At 34.2% G+C, this 16,907-nt stretch overlaps 3 protein-coding genes and 1 long non-coding RNA gene across 10 annotated transcripts; 2 read left to right on the top strand and 2 right to left on the bottom strand.

Annotated features, from left to right (window-relative positions):
• On the bottom strand, positions 1-4,853 carry LOC118044319 (uncharacterized). The gene is made up of 9 exons (XM_035052575.2): positions 4,707-4,853; positions 4,499-4,601; positions 4,179-4,258; positions 3,728-4,024; positions 3,417-3,493; positions 3,095-3,137; positions 2,943-3,011; positions 1,768-1,943; positions 1-276 (listed from the first exon to the last, which is right to left on the bottom strand). The coding sequence occupies exons 1-8, from the start codon at positions 4,776-4,778 to the stop codon at positions 1,914-1,916; spliced, it is 771 nt and encodes a 256-aa protein (XP_034908466.1). The 5' UTR covers positions 4,779-4,853; the 3' UTR covers positions 1-276; positions 1,768-1,913.
• Positions 4,854-5,424: 571 nt separating this feature from the next.
• On the top strand, positions 5,425-9,522 carry LOC118044320 (uncharacterized). 7 transcript variants are annotated; one of them, XR_012167536.1, is made up of 3 exons: positions 5,425-8,266; positions 8,548-8,673; positions 8,939-9,522. XR_012167536.1 is itself a non-coding variant. In XM_073403645.1 (3 exons), exon 1 carries the CDS (start codon positions 5,503-5,505, stop codon positions 8,263-8,265), a length of 2,763 nt encoding a protein of 920 aa, XP_073259746.1. In that variant the 5' UTR covers positions 5,425-5,502; the 3' UTR covers position 8,266; positions 8,436-8,469; positions 8,939-9,522. The 7 variants fall into 7 exon arrangements, 5 of the variants coding, with proteins under 5 accessions (XP_073259746.1, XP_073259744.1, XP_034908469.1 ...); XR_012167535.1 differs by having other exon boundaries at positions 5,425-8,469; XM_073403645.1 differs by lacking the exon at positions 8,548-8,673 and adding an exon at positions 8,436-8,469.
• Positions 9,523-10,905: 1,383 nt separating this feature from the next.
• LOC140954374 (uncharacterized) lies at positions 10,906-12,360 on the top strand. The gene is made up of 2 exons (XR_012167565.1): positions 10,906-11,406; positions 11,710-12,360. It is a non-coding gene; the product is annotated as an uncharacterized lncRNA (long non-coding RNA).
• A 744-nt stretch (positions 12,361-13,104) lies between these two features.
• On the bottom strand, positions 13,105-15,846 carry LOC118044322 (pentatricopeptide repeat-containing protein At5g16860). Its single transcript, XM_035052579.2, has one exon. The coding sequence runs from the start codon at positions 15,829-15,831 to the stop codon at positions 13,282-13,284; it is 2,550 nt and encodes an 849-aa protein (XP_034908470.1). The 5' UTR covers positions 15,832-15,846; the 3' UTR covers positions 13,105-13,281.
• Positions 15,847-16,907: the final 1,061 nt, after the last annotated feature.

The raw sequence follows: 16,907 nt of genomic DNA, 5'->3' as shown, positions 1-16,907 counted from the left end.
TTCTTACATCCCACCATGCAAATTTTCATATACTTTCAAGCAACCACAGAAATTGGAAGAATTAGAATATACTGAATATGACACAAATTCAGCACAAACTAAATTCCAGTGAATGACTATTTCAAAGCAGTTACCTATAATCTGGAAAATTTACAGCAAAGCTAGTTGAAAAAATCAAGGTTAAAACCTTCTAAGAGAAGCTTTTCGAATTGAGATCATACATTCCCCTAATTCCTGGATTGCTGGTGTGCTAAACTTCTTGGAAATGCCAATGACCTGCCGATATTTTTTTGTATTAAATCAAGCATGAGCATTAGAAGAAAATATTTTGTTGTATTAAATCAAGCATGAGCAAGAGAAAAGAGTCTATTCCAGTAATGAAATGTCAGAGGTTTAAAAATGTAATGGATGGAAACAAAAAGAAGACCAGGAAAAAAAAAGGAAAGTTATTACAAAACATAAGGAAATAGATAAAGCTAAGGTTGTTAGTGTGCTAACGAAGGAAAATATTCCAACAATGAAGAATAGCGGTTATGTATTTTGATAAAAGTTTTACTTCAATATATGGGTTTCAGTTTAAGTTAGTTGCTAGGTTAGGGGACTAAAAAAATATCATGTAACTGCTATGAGTCAGGTAAACCTGCTATAGCAGGTTAATGCTACTCGTTTAAATCATACTAGAAAATAATTGCAAATTTTGGGTGATTGGTTTAGTAATTTACCAATAATTAAGAGACTTTTAATCCAAGGATGGATAATTTATTTGTTTCAGTCCAAGGGCCTTATAGCTTTTCAGGATAGGTTCCAAAAATTTTAAATCTGGCCCATAGAACTGCCAAAATATCATGGCTACAATAGTTGTGACAATTTTTTATTATAATATCATCCAGGAGCTATTTTCTCTTTGTTCATACCCTCTATCTCCTCGTGGTTCAGAAGACTTTGCCACATGAACAGCCATGCAGACACTTATGCTGAATGTCAAGTGCCATCCTAGAAGTTCACTTTTCTCACTTCCTAAAACTAGCCAGAAAGGCACTTTCAACCAACCTAGCACTTAAATACTTTTTTTTTTCATGTGAATTTTATTTAAGATAAATTTTGCAAAGGAAATGGTTTTGAAACATCAACAGATTTCACATAACACTTCATTCATTTTTGTGTATTTTAGTGAACTATTTTTAAAAATTGGTGAGCAAATAGTTCCTAGAAAAAAGAACTCTTATTTGTGTCAATGCATGAGTTTCTCTCATTCAAGGAAGTTCTTGCTCAATCAAAGACATGTGATAAAACCTTGTCTTGCTCCGTGAATCATCAGCTCCCCCTCCCCTCCCCACCCAAATACACTACCAAGAAATAAATGAGGGAGAAAAGCTCAATGCATTATTACCTACCAACTTTTCGACACAATTATTTCACTTTCCACCAATAACCCCAACACTCTTTATAGCTTAGACCCTTCTATTTACTTCATTTAGAAGCCAACAATATTTATCAACACTCACATTCCAATCCTGGAGTTAAATCAATTGTACAATCACCACAATACATAGCGCAAACAGTTTAAATAAAACTGAGTTATTTATACAAGATGCAATTTCACAATTCAGGATAACCTAACATAATCATAAGCCCACACCTTTGGGGAAAAAAAGAAAAGATTCAAAGTTTAACGATTCCATGTAATTAATCCATTATATCTTGTATTTAAGAATAGGGAATGAGAAAGGACATACAGAAAAAGAAAAGGTTTAATTCAGAACATACATCAAGAATACACTGAAAAGTCATCTCTCTCCTGCTCATCCACTCCCCTGCATATAAAAAACAAAATAATTTTGTATAATAAACAGGAGGATGAAAAAAATCCTTCAATTAAAGTATATGTCAGAAAGAATTTGTATGAGTGACCCTCAAAAGCTTGAGACTTTCCCCCCAATTAACTGCACAAAAAGATACAAAAAGATGAAGACTTTTGTATCAAATCAGCTACGTATTCCATCATATTTACCAGTGAAAAGTTCCACTAGTGAAAAAAGCACATGTAACGTTTCATTTATCAAATGTTCATGTCCATCTTGAAGAAATCAAATTGCAAAGATGGAAAACTTCCACAAAAAATGCTTCACTTGGTCAATGAATGGTCTCATTAGTGCAACTCTTGGCCATTACATGCTCTGTTAGGCAAAACCATCTACTAATCAAAGAGAAGCTGTAAACCACCACCAAATAGCACATGCCTTAGCATGCTGTTCTTAGAGTCACCTAACAAAATAAACTAGAAGCCCATAGAAAGTACAAAATATTCTGTGCTATGATGAGGAACCAAATCCACGCACCCATCCCCATTTCTGGAATACATGTGAAGAGAAATCTTGAAGTCAGAGCACTTTATCTAATCATTGCTACTACAAACTTGACCGGTTGGCCTTCAGAGATTTATTTACGAAAGTCTTCTGATTTGGCAGTGATGCAATAAGCTTTCTAGGAATGCTGTTAGTAGATGGAAAGGCAGTACTAGGTAGAAACCCAAAAAAATTGCAATCCACAAGTGGAAATCAACAGAAAAATTTGTCTCCAGAATGAACAGGGCAGTGCTGTTGATGGCAATGAAGCCTACTAACCTATGAAAATACATTGGTTAAATGAACCCCAGAAACAAACCCTAATTATAGTGCAGTTTTACTCTTTAACACTAACATTCAACCACACAATGCTAGCAATATATGGTAGAAATTTTCAATCATCTGTCTGTTTATTTACAAAGGCTTGCCATGTGCAAATATAAGCACATCAAAATTTTCACAACATGCAAGAAATATCAAAAACTATATCTGGAAGAAAGCTTCTTTTTCTATCCTGAATTCTCACATGAACAAAATGGCATGTATTTTTAAGATTACAACATTATTATTCATAGAAAATAATGTAATAGTTTGTACCTCCAATATAGCTTTGGCTTCATGGTCGAATGCTTTGCAGAGAATCTCGTAACTCTTCTCAAGACCCATCTGTGCAACGAATAAAGCTCCTTATAACAGGGGGTAAACATAAATTGTAGATACTGTACATAATATAATCAATAATTGCATACCAAGGGATCAACTCTGGATGGTGAAATGCTTGATATTGTGTATCTGCATAGAAATGATTTGACTGATGAATAAAAAAAATCTTAAAAACCATTTTTTGTGGCAGAAATGATAAGAAAAATCATGGATTGGTGGGGAAATGGTTAGTAGCCTAGGAAGGAAAGAGGTTTCTTCTGGTTTGTAATTTCCACTAGCATCCAAGTATACTCATTACTATTGCATTTTATCTAGCAAATGAGTGGAACTCAACTTAGATACTGAGAGCTAAATGTCACAAAATTTAAGAGATCACTAAGATAACAGTATTTCGAGTAAAAGACAAACCTCAGCTTACTTCTGTAGAAATTCATGGCTACTGCATTCGCTTTTTGAACTGTTAATACTACAGCACCCATGCAGCTCTACAGAAGATGAAATGAGTAAATTAAATCTCAAATATGAAGCACAATTAGCATCTAGAAGATTTAATTCTGAGGTACAAAGTAAAGATACTAGAGATTTACATGGCGGGGGAGAAGGATAGTTCATATTACTTGTATGCTGTTCAATTAGAAAACCTAGAAACATGGGTGTTTTCATATATCTCATTAGTTATTCACAACCATTAAAGAGCTACAAGAAAGAAAATTCAGCACCTTGCGCGCAATTAGCTCAATTAGTTGCATGAGGAATTTCCCCAATCCCTTCCCTTGGACATGAGACTCGAGCTGTATTTCATACACATAAAGAACAGGTATATCTTCCTCAAGAGTAAAGCGATAATGTACAAATCCAACCAAGGGGCTTTTATCTAACTTCATTGAAATTTCATCAACACTAGCATTTGGAGCCTCATGAACAAATATATAACGCGCTTCTGAAGCAACCATGTCCCTACACTTCACCTTTTCTTCCGTTGACCACTCAGGACCAAATGCCACCTCCATATTGACCTGTAAATTTCAAACAATTTAGACAATTCCACAATGGTACTAACACAGAATCTCCAACTGACATATTTATTGAGCACGTGCAATATGAGATCACAGAAGTCCAAATTAACAAAAACAATAAGACTCTTAAACTCATTTTAGGTTTTTTTTTTACCTTAAGGAGGTTTTGAATGTACCGCTTTACAGAAGAGGAAAGTTTATCCCCACTTCCAGATTCTAAAAACACAGACAGACCTAGTAATCAAATCATGACAGGGATTCAGCTTTCAAAAACATAGAATTTGTAAACAAAATAGCACACCCATAAAACAAAAGGAACCAACATGCTAAAATCTAATACTAAATAACTACAGTAAATCAGCCAATTCAATCATCCAATAAAAATGCACTCATAAAAACCAAGTAAAGAAATACAAAAAAAAAATAAAAATCAACCATATGAACCAATTTTGAGCAAGGAACTAAGGATTATACCGTTTCTATTGTAATGACAAAATGGTTGGAAATAAACAAGATGGTCCTTCTCAGAAGATGCTGCTTTTATCAATTCATCAATTGCCTTCTTCTTTTCCAGTATCTAAATAAATAAAAAGAAAAAAAGAAAGACTGAAACTTTACATCTCAAAATCCCTTAAAAGAAAAGAAAGAGAGCATTTTTTTCGTGTTGTTTTTTGGGTTATACCTCTCTGCGTTTAGCCTTCTTTTCTCTGCTGCTAACAATGTTGCTGTGGCTCGCCACCCCCCTCGACTCCATTATTTTTCTGCAGCTCTACTCAAACCTCACACTCCACAATTTAATTACCATCTTTCAGGTAAACTTTATCTTTATCCCTATAAATTCATTAATATCCACTCTTAACCCTATATTTTAAACTTTCCTAATGTTACCCTTGTAGTTTCCAAAATAATTCAAAAATTCCCCAAACCATTAAATAGCCAACTTTTGAATTTGATTTTTTTATTTTTTAAATATTATTTTTTATTGTGAGATATTTTAACATATATTTAGACTCTGTTTTTTTTTTAATGTTTTAAAAATACTTTTGAAAAAATTTAAAATTTAAAATTTTTTTTATTTCAAATTAGTTTTTTTATATTTTTAAATTTTTTTTGATATACTGATGTTAAAAATAATTTTTTATATATATTATTTTAATATATTTTTAAATAAAAAAATACTTTTAAAGATAAATGTTACAACGTACATAAACCTCCTATTAAATGATTACACTATGGAAAATAAGGAAAACATAATAAAAATATGAAATTAGGGGGTTTTAGTTAGTTATTTGGTTAGTTGTGGCTAAATTGAAACATTCTGAAAATATAGGGATAACAATGGAAAATTTTAAAATAGAGGGATAGAAGTAAAACCCTTAAAACCGAGAAACCTTAAAAGTTAAGAGGTCTTGGAACCTCTCGTATCTTTGCCACCCTTCTGTCTCTCGGAAGTTTTTGCCTGCCTGAAAGACACGACCATGGCAATGATCGAGTTTTCACAAGAATGGAAGTCAGGATTTCCAATAGACACTGTGTCTAAAGCACCACTCTTACTCTCAAAACAAGCCTCAGAATCCCTTATTGGTCCACTTATATTCAACCCAATCCCTGAATCACTGGCACACCTCTTTACCTCTCCTGCTCTCTCTCCTCCTCTTCTAAACCCACCACCCCATCTTTCTCTCACAAGATTTATCTCCACTTCAACACTCGCTGACTCTCCTCTCCCTCTCTCTACTGCTTCCTCTATTGCCTTTTCTTTTGGCCCTCAAGATCTACACTTTTCTTCTCCTTTGTTAGCTTATAATAGACTCCAGTTCCTTAAATGCCCACATGATGATACTGTTGTTGTGTTTTTTTCCACTGGGACTAATCTTGACCGAGTTGGGTTTTTGTTACTTTCTGTTAAAGATAAGAGCTTGGTGGCTACTGGGGATCAAAGGGGTGGGATTTTTACTGCCAGTAAGAGTTTGGGGTCAAAGATTGTTAGGGTCTTAGTGAATCCCATTGAGGATGATTCTTTTTTGAATGGTAATTATTCCTTTTCTGGTTCTTTTGGTTATTTGTTAGTTTATACTATGTATTCTGTGAATTGGTTCTGCGTTAAATATAGTGAAAGTATGAAAAGGCCTGTTTTGAGTTATTTAGGTTGTAAGAATTTTAAGAGTTGTGGAATTGCGAGTGCTTGTTGGAGTCCTTATATAAAAGTTCAGAGTGTGGTTTTGTTGGAGAATGGTACATTATTTTTGTTTGATTTGGAAGCAGATTGTTCTGATATGTATTTTAGGGGTACTAAATTGAAAGTTTCGTGGGGTGATGAAGGTAAGTTAGGAGATTGTAAATGGTTAGGGTGTGAGTTTAGTTGGCATTGTAGGGTTTTGATTGTTGCACGGTCAGATGCTGTTTTTATGATTGATTGGAAATGCGGTGGTTTTGATGTGACTTGTTTAGCAAGGATTGATATGTTTAGTGCATATGCTCTTAGTGAAAAGGAACGGTTCCTAGCTATTTCCAGGGCAGTTTCGGATAGTCTTCATTTTGCTTTGGTTTCTGAAACTATGTTAGTTATTTGTGATGTGCGCAAGCCTATGATACCATTGTTGCAATGGGCACATGGTCTTGATAAGCCATGTTTTATTGATGTGTTTAGATTGTCTGATTTGAGGTCCAACTCAAGGGATGACACACATGAGTGGGCGAATTCTTCAGGTTTTGGCATTATTTTGGGGTCATTTTGGAATTGTGAATTCAGCCTCTTTTGCTATGGACCATCCTCTCCTCCTCGTAAAGGGTCCATTGCTTTGGAAATTTCTAAATTTTCCAGTTGTTTATATGCTTGGGACCACCCTTCAGGTCTCATGTTATCAGGTGATGATTGTCAACGTGGAGATTGCCTTGTAAGAGAACAGTTTTGGAAGGAAGCTCTTCCTGAATGGACTGATTGGCAGCAGAAAAAAGACATAGTGTTGGGCTTTGGTGTTTTAAGCAACGATCTCTCTTCATTGTTGTTTGAGCCTGATGAATTTGGTGGTTTTGTTTTAATTAGATTGATGTCATCAGGAAAGCTTGAATCACAGAGATATTGTGCCTCATGGAAATTGGTTAAAAATATAGAAGTGGCTCAAAGAGATCCAATGCTGCATTCAGAAGACAACTTACTTTACTTCATGGGTGATGAGGAATACAAGGTCCCTAGAAAATTTAAGTATTTTGAACTGAACTATCTACATGCACATTTGAATGGCAACCTTTCTCAAGTTCTCGATTCAAACATGGGAAAGCCTTGTGAGTGTCCTCATGAGAAGGAATTGTTCAGCCTAGAATTTCATGAAGTATTGTGCAAGAAGCTGAAAATTTGTGGGTTTGGTCGATTTAGAACATCCCCTGCTATTACACTTACATTTAATGACATAAACTTGCCAACAAGCATCCATGAGATAGCTTTGAGGAGAATGTGGGCTGAATTGCCAATGGAATTCTTACAACTCGCCTTTTCCAGCTATTCTGAATTGCATGAAGTAATTTTGGATCAAAAAAGGGTTGCTTTGGAATTTTCAGTTGTTCCAGAACTACCTCAATTACCTCCATTTTTCTTACGGAAGCCTTCAAACCACAGCAATAGGTGTTCACGTAAAGTGCAAAGTAGTGATGCCCTTCTGGGTCCAGCTCTTCCTCTCCCTGTTTTGTCTACACTTCATGAGCTTCGTAATGGTTGTCCAAATTCACAGGAAGAAACAGGTGGATTTTCATCAGAATCGGAACTTAGCGTTCGATGCAATGAAGTTATGCAGGTGGCCAAGGAAGTGGCTATTTCAGATTCCACAACGAAGCTTCAGGATGATGATGCTATCTCCCTTGATGATGACAGAGATGACTTTTTGGATCATTCTGAAAAACCAAAGTCTTTCCTTCTATACCATCCAACTTCATGTCAGCTCTCTTTTCAAGTTCACAAAGAGGATAATTGTGTGTATCAGGATGACAAGTTTGCTTCCATGATTACAAAAGTGCATGAGAAACAGTCACCTCATCCTGAAAAGGTGGAAACTTTCAAACTAGAATTCTTTGATGATTTGTGCCCAATCGACTTGAAATTTGATGCTCGTGAGGTGAAATTTAGTTCACAAGAGTCGAAAATTTCAAATTTATTGAAGAAGAATTTTTCAAAATGGCAAGACGAATTCACTCCTTATCGGGAATTTTGTTCCCGATTTACATCCCCTCATGACAAGATGGCCTAATGTAAGATTTCTATTGATTGCAATTTCTACTGCTTATTTGTTCAATTATGGTTGTTTCGGTTTCTTACAAGTTCATCCCTTTTCCCTTTAATTTTACTTTTTAAAATGTCTGATGCTTGCAAACTGCAAACATTATTGTATAGTTTCTTTTTCTTTGTTTCTCCCGGCAGCTGGTTCTTCTCATACTTGGTCTGATGAACACAGGTTTGTGATCTGTGCATAATGCTCCGCTTGCAAGTTATGTTATACTGATTTTCTTGCAATTCCATTATTTACAAATAGCGGGAGAGCGGTGATTTTGCAAAGGAGCTGAACTGAATTCACATCAATTTAAGGGCTTGAATATCGATGATCTGTATTCCAGTTTGATTCAAGTTTTTCTCATACTTGACTTGTGTAATCCTCAAGGTAACTGTGAGTATAAAATAGAAAAAGTCTATGGATAAAATCTGCACTCTATAACCTAGAAATTACTTTATCAAAAAAAAAAAATTTAGACATCGGTCCAATATCCTTTTTTGTGTGTGTGAACCATTCAAAGATTGGAATTCAGAAATGCTAACATTAATTGGCTGTAAACTCGGAAAAATTCAAATTGTAAGATAAAATTGTGAAAGCATTTTTACTGAATCTGCCTTTTCAGTTGTTTAACCTACGATAATTGCATATGCAGGTTCCAGTTCAACAGGTGAACTTTCTGGACTATCCATATTTGCAGGTTGTACACCTGGTCCTTTGAAAGCCCATGTATTTCAGTTTTAGTTGAAAATATTGTGTTCAAGGATCTATAGTTCGACACAGTATCAGTTTGTAGGATGGTTATGGCTTTTCATGGGACCTCAACTTATTGCAAGAGGAGGTATCTAGTCATGACATTGACATAGCAAGATGTTCAGTTCCACTGAACTTTTTACGTTGTACATAACCCCCAATTAGTTTATAGAGTCTCAAATCCAAGGCTTCTGAATCTGTACATGCTATAGGATTCGAGAATTCCTCGCCTGGCTATCTTGGTGCTTCTACCATTGAAAGGTTGGTGTTGTACTTAATTCCAGTTTATTTTCAGATGATTACAGTAGGATTTCAGGTCACCCTGATTTGCATTATGGAGTACAATATTGAGTTAAGTGCTGCATGCTATGACTTTTCCGTTTGCAATCCTGACCCTAATAGTAGAAGACCTTTGAGAAATGTATCATCTATCTGCTTAGTTATATTAATATGGTTGATGCTAAGTTATTTGGTTATAACCTGTTCTTCAACTTCTCATTTTCTTTGGTTTCATTGCTGCTTTTTGCATTTATTTTTTTAATCACATAGACCTTTGGATGACCTGTTAGTAATTGGAATTCCAGAATTTACTGAAACAACTCTGCACCCATCTTGCTGGGATTAATTAGGATATGTTACTATGTGTGTTTGGTATTGTAGTGAATTTCAAAATTTTCATATTAACATTCAAAACTATCTGAAAACATCAATTTGGTTTCTTTTAGGCAAAGAAAGTTTTTAAAAAGCACTTGGAAAAATTTATTGTTATGTAAAAACAAACACTCACGCCTGGTAATGAACTTCAATTATCATTGGATTATATTAAAAAAAAAAATACAAATTAATGCTACTTTTTAAAGATATTAAATAAGTATAACTTTTTATACCCTATTAAGTGGCTCTTTGTTTACGCGGCTGCGATTGATTTTAAAGCAAATTGTAGCTTGTAAACATTTGGTTAAGGAAAAAAAGCTAATTACTATTCATGGAATCCACAATAAATTGCGTGTGAAATGTAGGGAAAAGAAAAGCAGCTAATTGCTGCTTTCTTGCGCAAATAAGAAGTTCAACAAGCATGCCTTCTCTGGTCACTAAACAGTGTAGCATGCCTCTACTGTTTCGGTCGGATCGAGTCCAGTTCAATGTGTAAAATGCATTAAACCGGGTCTAACCCAATAAAATTTAAAAAAAAATTATTTTTTAATTGTGTTTTATTCGAAAAACTAGTGTTTAATCTTATTCAATGACACTATATAAATTAGATGAAGATCGCTTGATGATGTAGTATTTGTAGAATTTGATCGCAAGCCTAATTTTGTTCCAGATTATATTTTACCTGATGTTGTTGCGTGTATAAAAAACCAAGAAAACTATTGAATGTATTTCAAACATAATAGAATTGTAGATAGTTTAATGGAGTAATAAAAAATATTTTATATAAAATATTATTTATTTCATGATGTAATATCAATAGTTAAATCTGTAATATTTAAATTAAAAACTATTAATATTAATATATATTTTTTAAAATTATTTTTATAACCTCAATTTCAAAAGCATTCTTAATTAAATATATTAAAATATTTTTTATTCAATTTGAATTTCAACCATAATTTTAACCAAATATATATAAATACAAAAACAACTTCAATCAAAAATATTTTTTTTATAAAATAATTTTTTTAAAACTATAAATATAAAAAATGACCATAATACCAAACATATCCTTAATAGTTGCAGGTATTAGTAGAAGCTAATTGCAGTTTAGATGAACAGCTTTATCATGAAAAGACAAGGGGTGAAGTTTTCGTGACAAAACGATTGGATAAGCATGAATATTGTGAGAGCCTCTTCTGCTATTTGGTATGACCATAGCCTTTTAATTCTTATGATACCCGTCTACCTTTATTTCTTGCATCATATTATAATTTAACTGCAGCAACTACTACTTTAGATGTTATTTCTGTCCGTATTTTCTTTGTGCTGTTCTGTTCATGAATGATTGTCTTTGATTTATTCAGCTTGATTTTATAATTCTATAAACTATGTCATTGAGAATATTCAGGGCTTTGTTATTATTCCCTTTTAGATATTGGAGGCAATTAATATCTTATTTCTATCAAACTCATCCCTTAATTTTAACAAGGGAAGATCACTTTAGGCTCTTATAGCGTGATCTGTTTTGAATGGTTTTGTTTCATGTGTAACATATCACAAATGAGAGAGACAAAATGGTAAACATGACCCTGCAAATTTAAGACTCGTCGCTTTCTCATCTTCACACAAGGATTCTCCAGAACTAGCTATTCAAGCATGCTGGACTGTGCACTGAGAGAAATTTACTCGAATGGATCTCAAAACACAACACAGGTTTGTTATGGCAACGACATGTTCAGGGTGTTTATGTTTACAACATAAATTAAGCTTGTTATGGTAATAACATAAATTAAGCAGACTCAATTCCTCACAGAAAAATATGTTTCTCATGTTGAGAATTGATTAAAATATATTCAGACCAATTCAAGCAGTGTGAGCCTGGGAAGTCCAGATTATCAATACACTCACTCGCACTATAAAGTTCATTTAAACAACTCGATACTGATAATAATCTCAGTTAGATATGTCTAAGAATAAAGCGATGCTTACTATCTGCACATTACACCTGGTTTGCAGCTATCCAACAAGCAGATGAGATATATCTTGGAGTGCAAATGATCTAACCTGAGAAATTGATAGTGCTTTCTGGATAACAAAGTTTCCGAAAGGATCCACAAGGAGCATGGAAGCACCTGGATTGCTTAGGAACTCCAAGATAATTTGTGTGGATTGATCCTCACTTGCTGTTAACAAGCACTTCACAACATTACTTCCATACTTGTTACACGAAAGAGCCATGTAACTCCCTTCAAACTGTGCGAGGAGATTTTATGTGATATGTGGTATCTTTAAATCCAGAATATGTTTATGGTTACGACATAAATTGAGCTTGGTATTGTAGCATGAATTAGAACATGGCATTAATGGAACCGACAATGCTTAGGATGACTCATGCAATTGAGATACTAGCAGAGGATGTTCAAATCATGTAGTTTTTGTTGAACCAAGTTCTTCCATGCCACATATTATGCGTGGATACAAGTTTTGAAGATGGTTTTTGGTGGTGTTTTAATTCATGATGGTCGAGATTTGGGATGCAGATTGCAGGGGTTTTTTTTTTTTTTGGTTGGAGATCTGGGTTTGGTTATGTAATATGTAGCGGATGCTAGGTTTTTTATTTTTATTTAAGGGTAAATTTATGAATATTTAATGTAAGGGTTTCTTCAATCTTGTAAATAATCAAATATTTTTTATTAATTTTTTATGGGAATATTAAGTACTATCATATATAAAATTTATAATATAAATTATAATATTTTAAAATATAGCAAGTAAATGAAAAATTAACCAAATTATATGAAGTTAAGGGTGTTTTTTCTATTTTAATAATGATATTAACTGATGGTTAGTTACTATATTACTACCCACTAAACACACAAACCACTATGATAGGAAATAAAATAATAAATTATTTTTATCAATTTAATGATAAACTGTTTCTACCAGTTTTTATTATATTAGAAAAGGTTTGTATTGAATTGCTCAAACTTCCAAATTTACGTCAAATAGTGTAATTAAACATTATGTAATGAAGAAAAAATTTCATAATAATTTAGCATAAAAAAACAATAAAACCATAATATAGTTATAAAAAGTTATTTAAAAGAATTGTATTAATATTTTTAGTACATTAAATAAAAATAATTACATTTTGGCACTTCAAGCTATAGCTGCCAAGTTCGTACTTGTTTATAAATCATGGTTTCTTATCAAATTAGAAGAAATATTAATCCATAAGAACAGTTAAACTATTTCTTATCAAATTAGTGAAGCCATTTGGGGTTTGGTTAGGTGTGGATGAGCTTAGATTAGGTTTTTTAAGATTTATTGAGAGTAATATTAGCTGCAGGCCCAAGAGATGGACAAAATGCATAAACCAGAAAAGGAAAGAAACCATGATCCATGAGAGCAACAAAGAAATTTTCAATAATCTTCTAAATTAGCCATTTTATAATTTTCCGCCTCCCCTCCTTGGGGAGTACAAATATACAGCTGTAAATTATCCTCTCCATGCCTACAAAACTATCTAAATACCTCTTGTAGTTCTCAAAAGGGGAAAAAGTTGACTGTACATCTATAATTCCAGCATCACCAATAACCGCTGCAGGAGCAAGACCCTTTCTTGAAATGATGGAAGCGGCTTGAGTCTCTCAATATGATTTCATGGTCAATGATCATGGATATGTAGGTAATGGCATTGTGGCAATCTCCACAGACACGCAAGTTCTTGGTGATTCGGATGGGTGCCCCTGGAGCTGATATTAAGATGCCATAGGCAAGGGCCAACTTCTCACTATGTTCGAAAAGAAGGTCAACTTTCTCTTCATCATCCACATCATGAAGTGCAAAGCTGGTCTCTGGAACATATCCAAGGACTTTAATACGTTGAGTCAGGCCTCTCAGGATTTCATATATCTGCTTGGACTGTGGATGAGTCTTGTCTGCAACATAGAAGGTTGTAGTGCCTTTCTTTCCCTGGACCCAACTGCAGCCAGGTCTCTTCCTAATTCCACTATTTTTCATCAAAGATCTGACCCTGGCCACATCTTTCCAGCGCCTGGCATTGGCATATATGTTTGAAAGAAGTGTATAAGATCCATCATTTTCTGAGTTCAATTCCAACAGTTGTTTTGCAGCATGTTCCCCTAATTCCACATTTGCATGGATCCTGCAGCCACTAAGCAATGCCACCCACACTATTGAGCTTGGTTCCATTTGCATACCTTCAATGAGCTCCATAGCTTCATTTAAGCGACCAGCACGACCCAGTAGGTCAACCATGCAAGCATAGTGTTCTTGACCAGGAATAACCCCAAATTCCTTGCTCATGCTGTTAAAAAATTCAATCCCCTGATCAATCATTCCTGAATGGCTGCAAGCATAGAGCACAACAAGCAAGGTTACACCATCAGGCTGAAGGCCCACTCTCCTCATCTCGTCAAAAACCTCAAGAGCTTCTTTACCACGGCCATGCATACCATAACCTGTCATTAGGGATGTCCATGAAACAAAATTCTTCTGCTTCAAATTGTCAAACACAAATCTAGCAACATCAATATCTCCAGATTTTGCATACATATCAATGAGACAATTGGCCACATAAAGAAAGGCGGAGTCAAAATGATTGCGTAATATGTAAGCATGAATTTGTCTACCAAGCCTCAGTGCAGCCAAACGAGCACATGCAATTAGGGCACAAGATATGGTGAAGCAATTCGGCTTTACTAATCCATCCTGTTTTAACATCCAGGAAAACAATTCTAATGCGTCATTGGCTTCACCATGCTGGGCATATCCACCAATCATAACAGTCCAACTCACCACATCCTTATCCTTTGGTTCTATGGAATCAAACATGGTGCGTGCCACATTGATACTTTTGCACTTTGCATACATGTCAATTAAAGCATTAATCACCATAAGATCATCCTCAAGATCACTCCCCTCAAAGTTCAACATGCATTTTATGGCATAACAATGAGTCTCCTTCCCATGAAGCAATGCTCCAACCGATGCACAACCAGAAAGAAGAGACACAAGGGTAACCTCATTTGGCTTCGACCCACAAACTTGCATTTCCCGAAACACATCCAAAGTTTCACACCCAAGTCCTCTCTGTGCAAATCCTGCAATAACAGCACTCCAAGACACAACATTCAACTCAGTATTCTCCTCCCTCATCTTCTCAAACAATCCAAGAGCATCCTCAAACCTACCAATCTGTGAATACCCATTAACCATAGCATTCCAAGATACCACATCCTTCTCCTTAATCCTGTCAAAAACCTTGCTTGCCTCATCCACCATTCCACACTTCGCATACATATCCACCAAAGCATTACCCACAAACAAATCCTCAAACGACCCACTCCTCATTGCAATACCATGCACTGCTTTACCATGCAACCACGCACCCATCGATGCGCAAGCAGGAAGCACATTCACAAGACTAACAACATCAGGCCTCATATCAATATCACCCAGTTTACACATTCTATCAAACAACCTCAACGCATTCTTACAATCCCCTCTTTGCACATAAACAGCGACAATCGAATTCCACGAAACCAAATCATACACCCTTCTCTCACACATTTCATCAAACAGTTTGCGCGCGCAGTCCAATTCACCACACCTTCCATACATCGCCACAATAGCATTACAAACAAACACATTAGACTCAAACCCGGTTGAAAAAACAACACCATGAATCGAAGCACCAAGTCTACAGCACATTAAATCCCCACAAGCCTTAAAAACCAAAGGAAAAGTATAATTATCAGGAGTCCAGCCCAGTCTCCACATGTTACGGAAAAGACCAAAGGAATGGTTCAAAAGCCCGGGTCGGATGGAATAGCGAATCAGTGCATTCCAGAAGTAGACAGCGGAAGGGGAGGGAGTGAGGTTTTGGAGGAGGGAGAGGGCATGGGAAGGAGAGCTGATAGCAATGTAAGTGGAAATGAGATTGGTGGAGAAATGGGTGATTAGGCCTTGGACAAGTGTTTGTTGGTGGATAAGGTTTACCTGAGAAACTGAATTGCATTGTTTGAGGAGTGTAGGAGTGATTAAGGGAGGAGTTATTGCAGCAGAGGAGGAGAAACGGCGGCTGTGGTGGAGGAGTATGTGGCGGAATAGCATGCTAGTGTAGTTGCGGCGGGAAATGTAATTATATTTGAAGTCCTCGAGTATTTGTTTTGGTGGTAAACATATTTTTTAAAAAAAATTATTTTTGTATTTTTAAATGATTTCAATGCATTTATATAAAAATATAAAAAATATTATTTTAATATATTTTTAATTAAAGAGCATGCTTTATTCTATTTTTTATATAATATAATGTATGAATATTTAGATATTTTTTTATTATACTCACATTAATTAATATTAATGTTTTTTAAAATGGTTTGGATGGAAATAGATTCAACCTCTATTTGTCAACTAAATTGGGTCGAGGGATGCTGTTTTTTTTTTTATCCGTTGAGTACTCAACCCGATCCCTTCGTTTAATTATTATTACAAAAATCATATTAATTTATATCCTGAAACATTAAAATATAAAAAACTAATACATCTCCAATTCTCCATTCTTGATTTTAAAAAATAAAATCCATATATTAAAAATAAAAGTTCTAAGGTATGGTAGAAAGATGCAAAACGGAAATAAAAATTAAAAAATAAGAATAACATCTTAATTTTAATAGTGTTTAGAATAACAACAAAGAATTGAAATGAAATTTAAAAATCTTCATGCTTTTATTTTTAATACGAGAATGAATAGTAATTAAAAAAAATGGTTTTATTATATAATAATGATGATAAAAATAATAAATATAATTGTGGTGGTGAATAAAGAGGAGAGTAAATAATTGTAATAATAATAATATAACAATAAAAATAATATATTTAAAATAAATTAATAATGAGAGGTGGCATAGAAGAAAGTGATGGCAATAGAAGATGGTGTAATAATTATAATTATTTATATTTGTTTTTATATAAAAATAGCATCATCATTGTTAATGTTGATGATAGTTGTAGTAGTTGAAGTAGTAATAATAATAATTGTTATAAAATAAATGTGTGTGTATAATTTTATTTTTTTTAAAAAAAATCATTATTATTCCTTGTTTTTATGTAGGAATCACACACTATTTAATTTTTATTATCATTTACACTCTTTGTTCTCATTCTCATTTTAATTTTTTCATTCGAAT

The sequence above is a fragment of the Populus alba genome, chromosome 12, assembly GCF_005239225.2.
Source record: "Populus alba chromosome 12, ASM523922v2, whole genome shotgun sequence".
In the NCBI taxonomy this organism is placed as follows: domain Eukaryota; kingdom Viridiplantae; phylum Streptophyta; class Magnoliopsida; order Malpighiales; family Salicaceae; genus Populus; species Populus alba.
This window is presented reverse-complemented; position numbering and strand designations above follow the sequence as displayed.

Excerpts from the sequence above, each read along its gene's own strand:
- LOC118044322 (XM_035052579.2), bottom strand. The coding sequence starts at position 15,831 with ATGCTATTCCGCCACATACTCCTCCACCACAGCCGCCGTTTCTCCTCC.
- LOC118044319 (XM_035052575.2), bottom strand. The coding sequence starts at position 4,778 with ATGGAGTCGAGGGGGGTGGCGAGCCACAGCAACATTGTTAGCAGCAGA. Across the intron at positions 4,602-4,706 it reads AGAAGGCTAAACGCAGAGAG|ATACTGGAAAAGAAGAAGGC; the intron begins GTATAACCCAAA and ends TTATTTATTTAG. Across the intron at positions 4,259-4,498 it reads TTGTCATTACAATAGAAACG|GTCTGTCTGTGTTTTTAGAA; the intron begins GTATAATCCTTA and ends TTTGATTACTAG.
- LOC118044320 (XM_035052578.2), top strand. The coding sequence starts at position 5,503 with ATGGCAATGATCGAGTTTTCACAAGAATGGAAGTCAGGATTTCCAATA.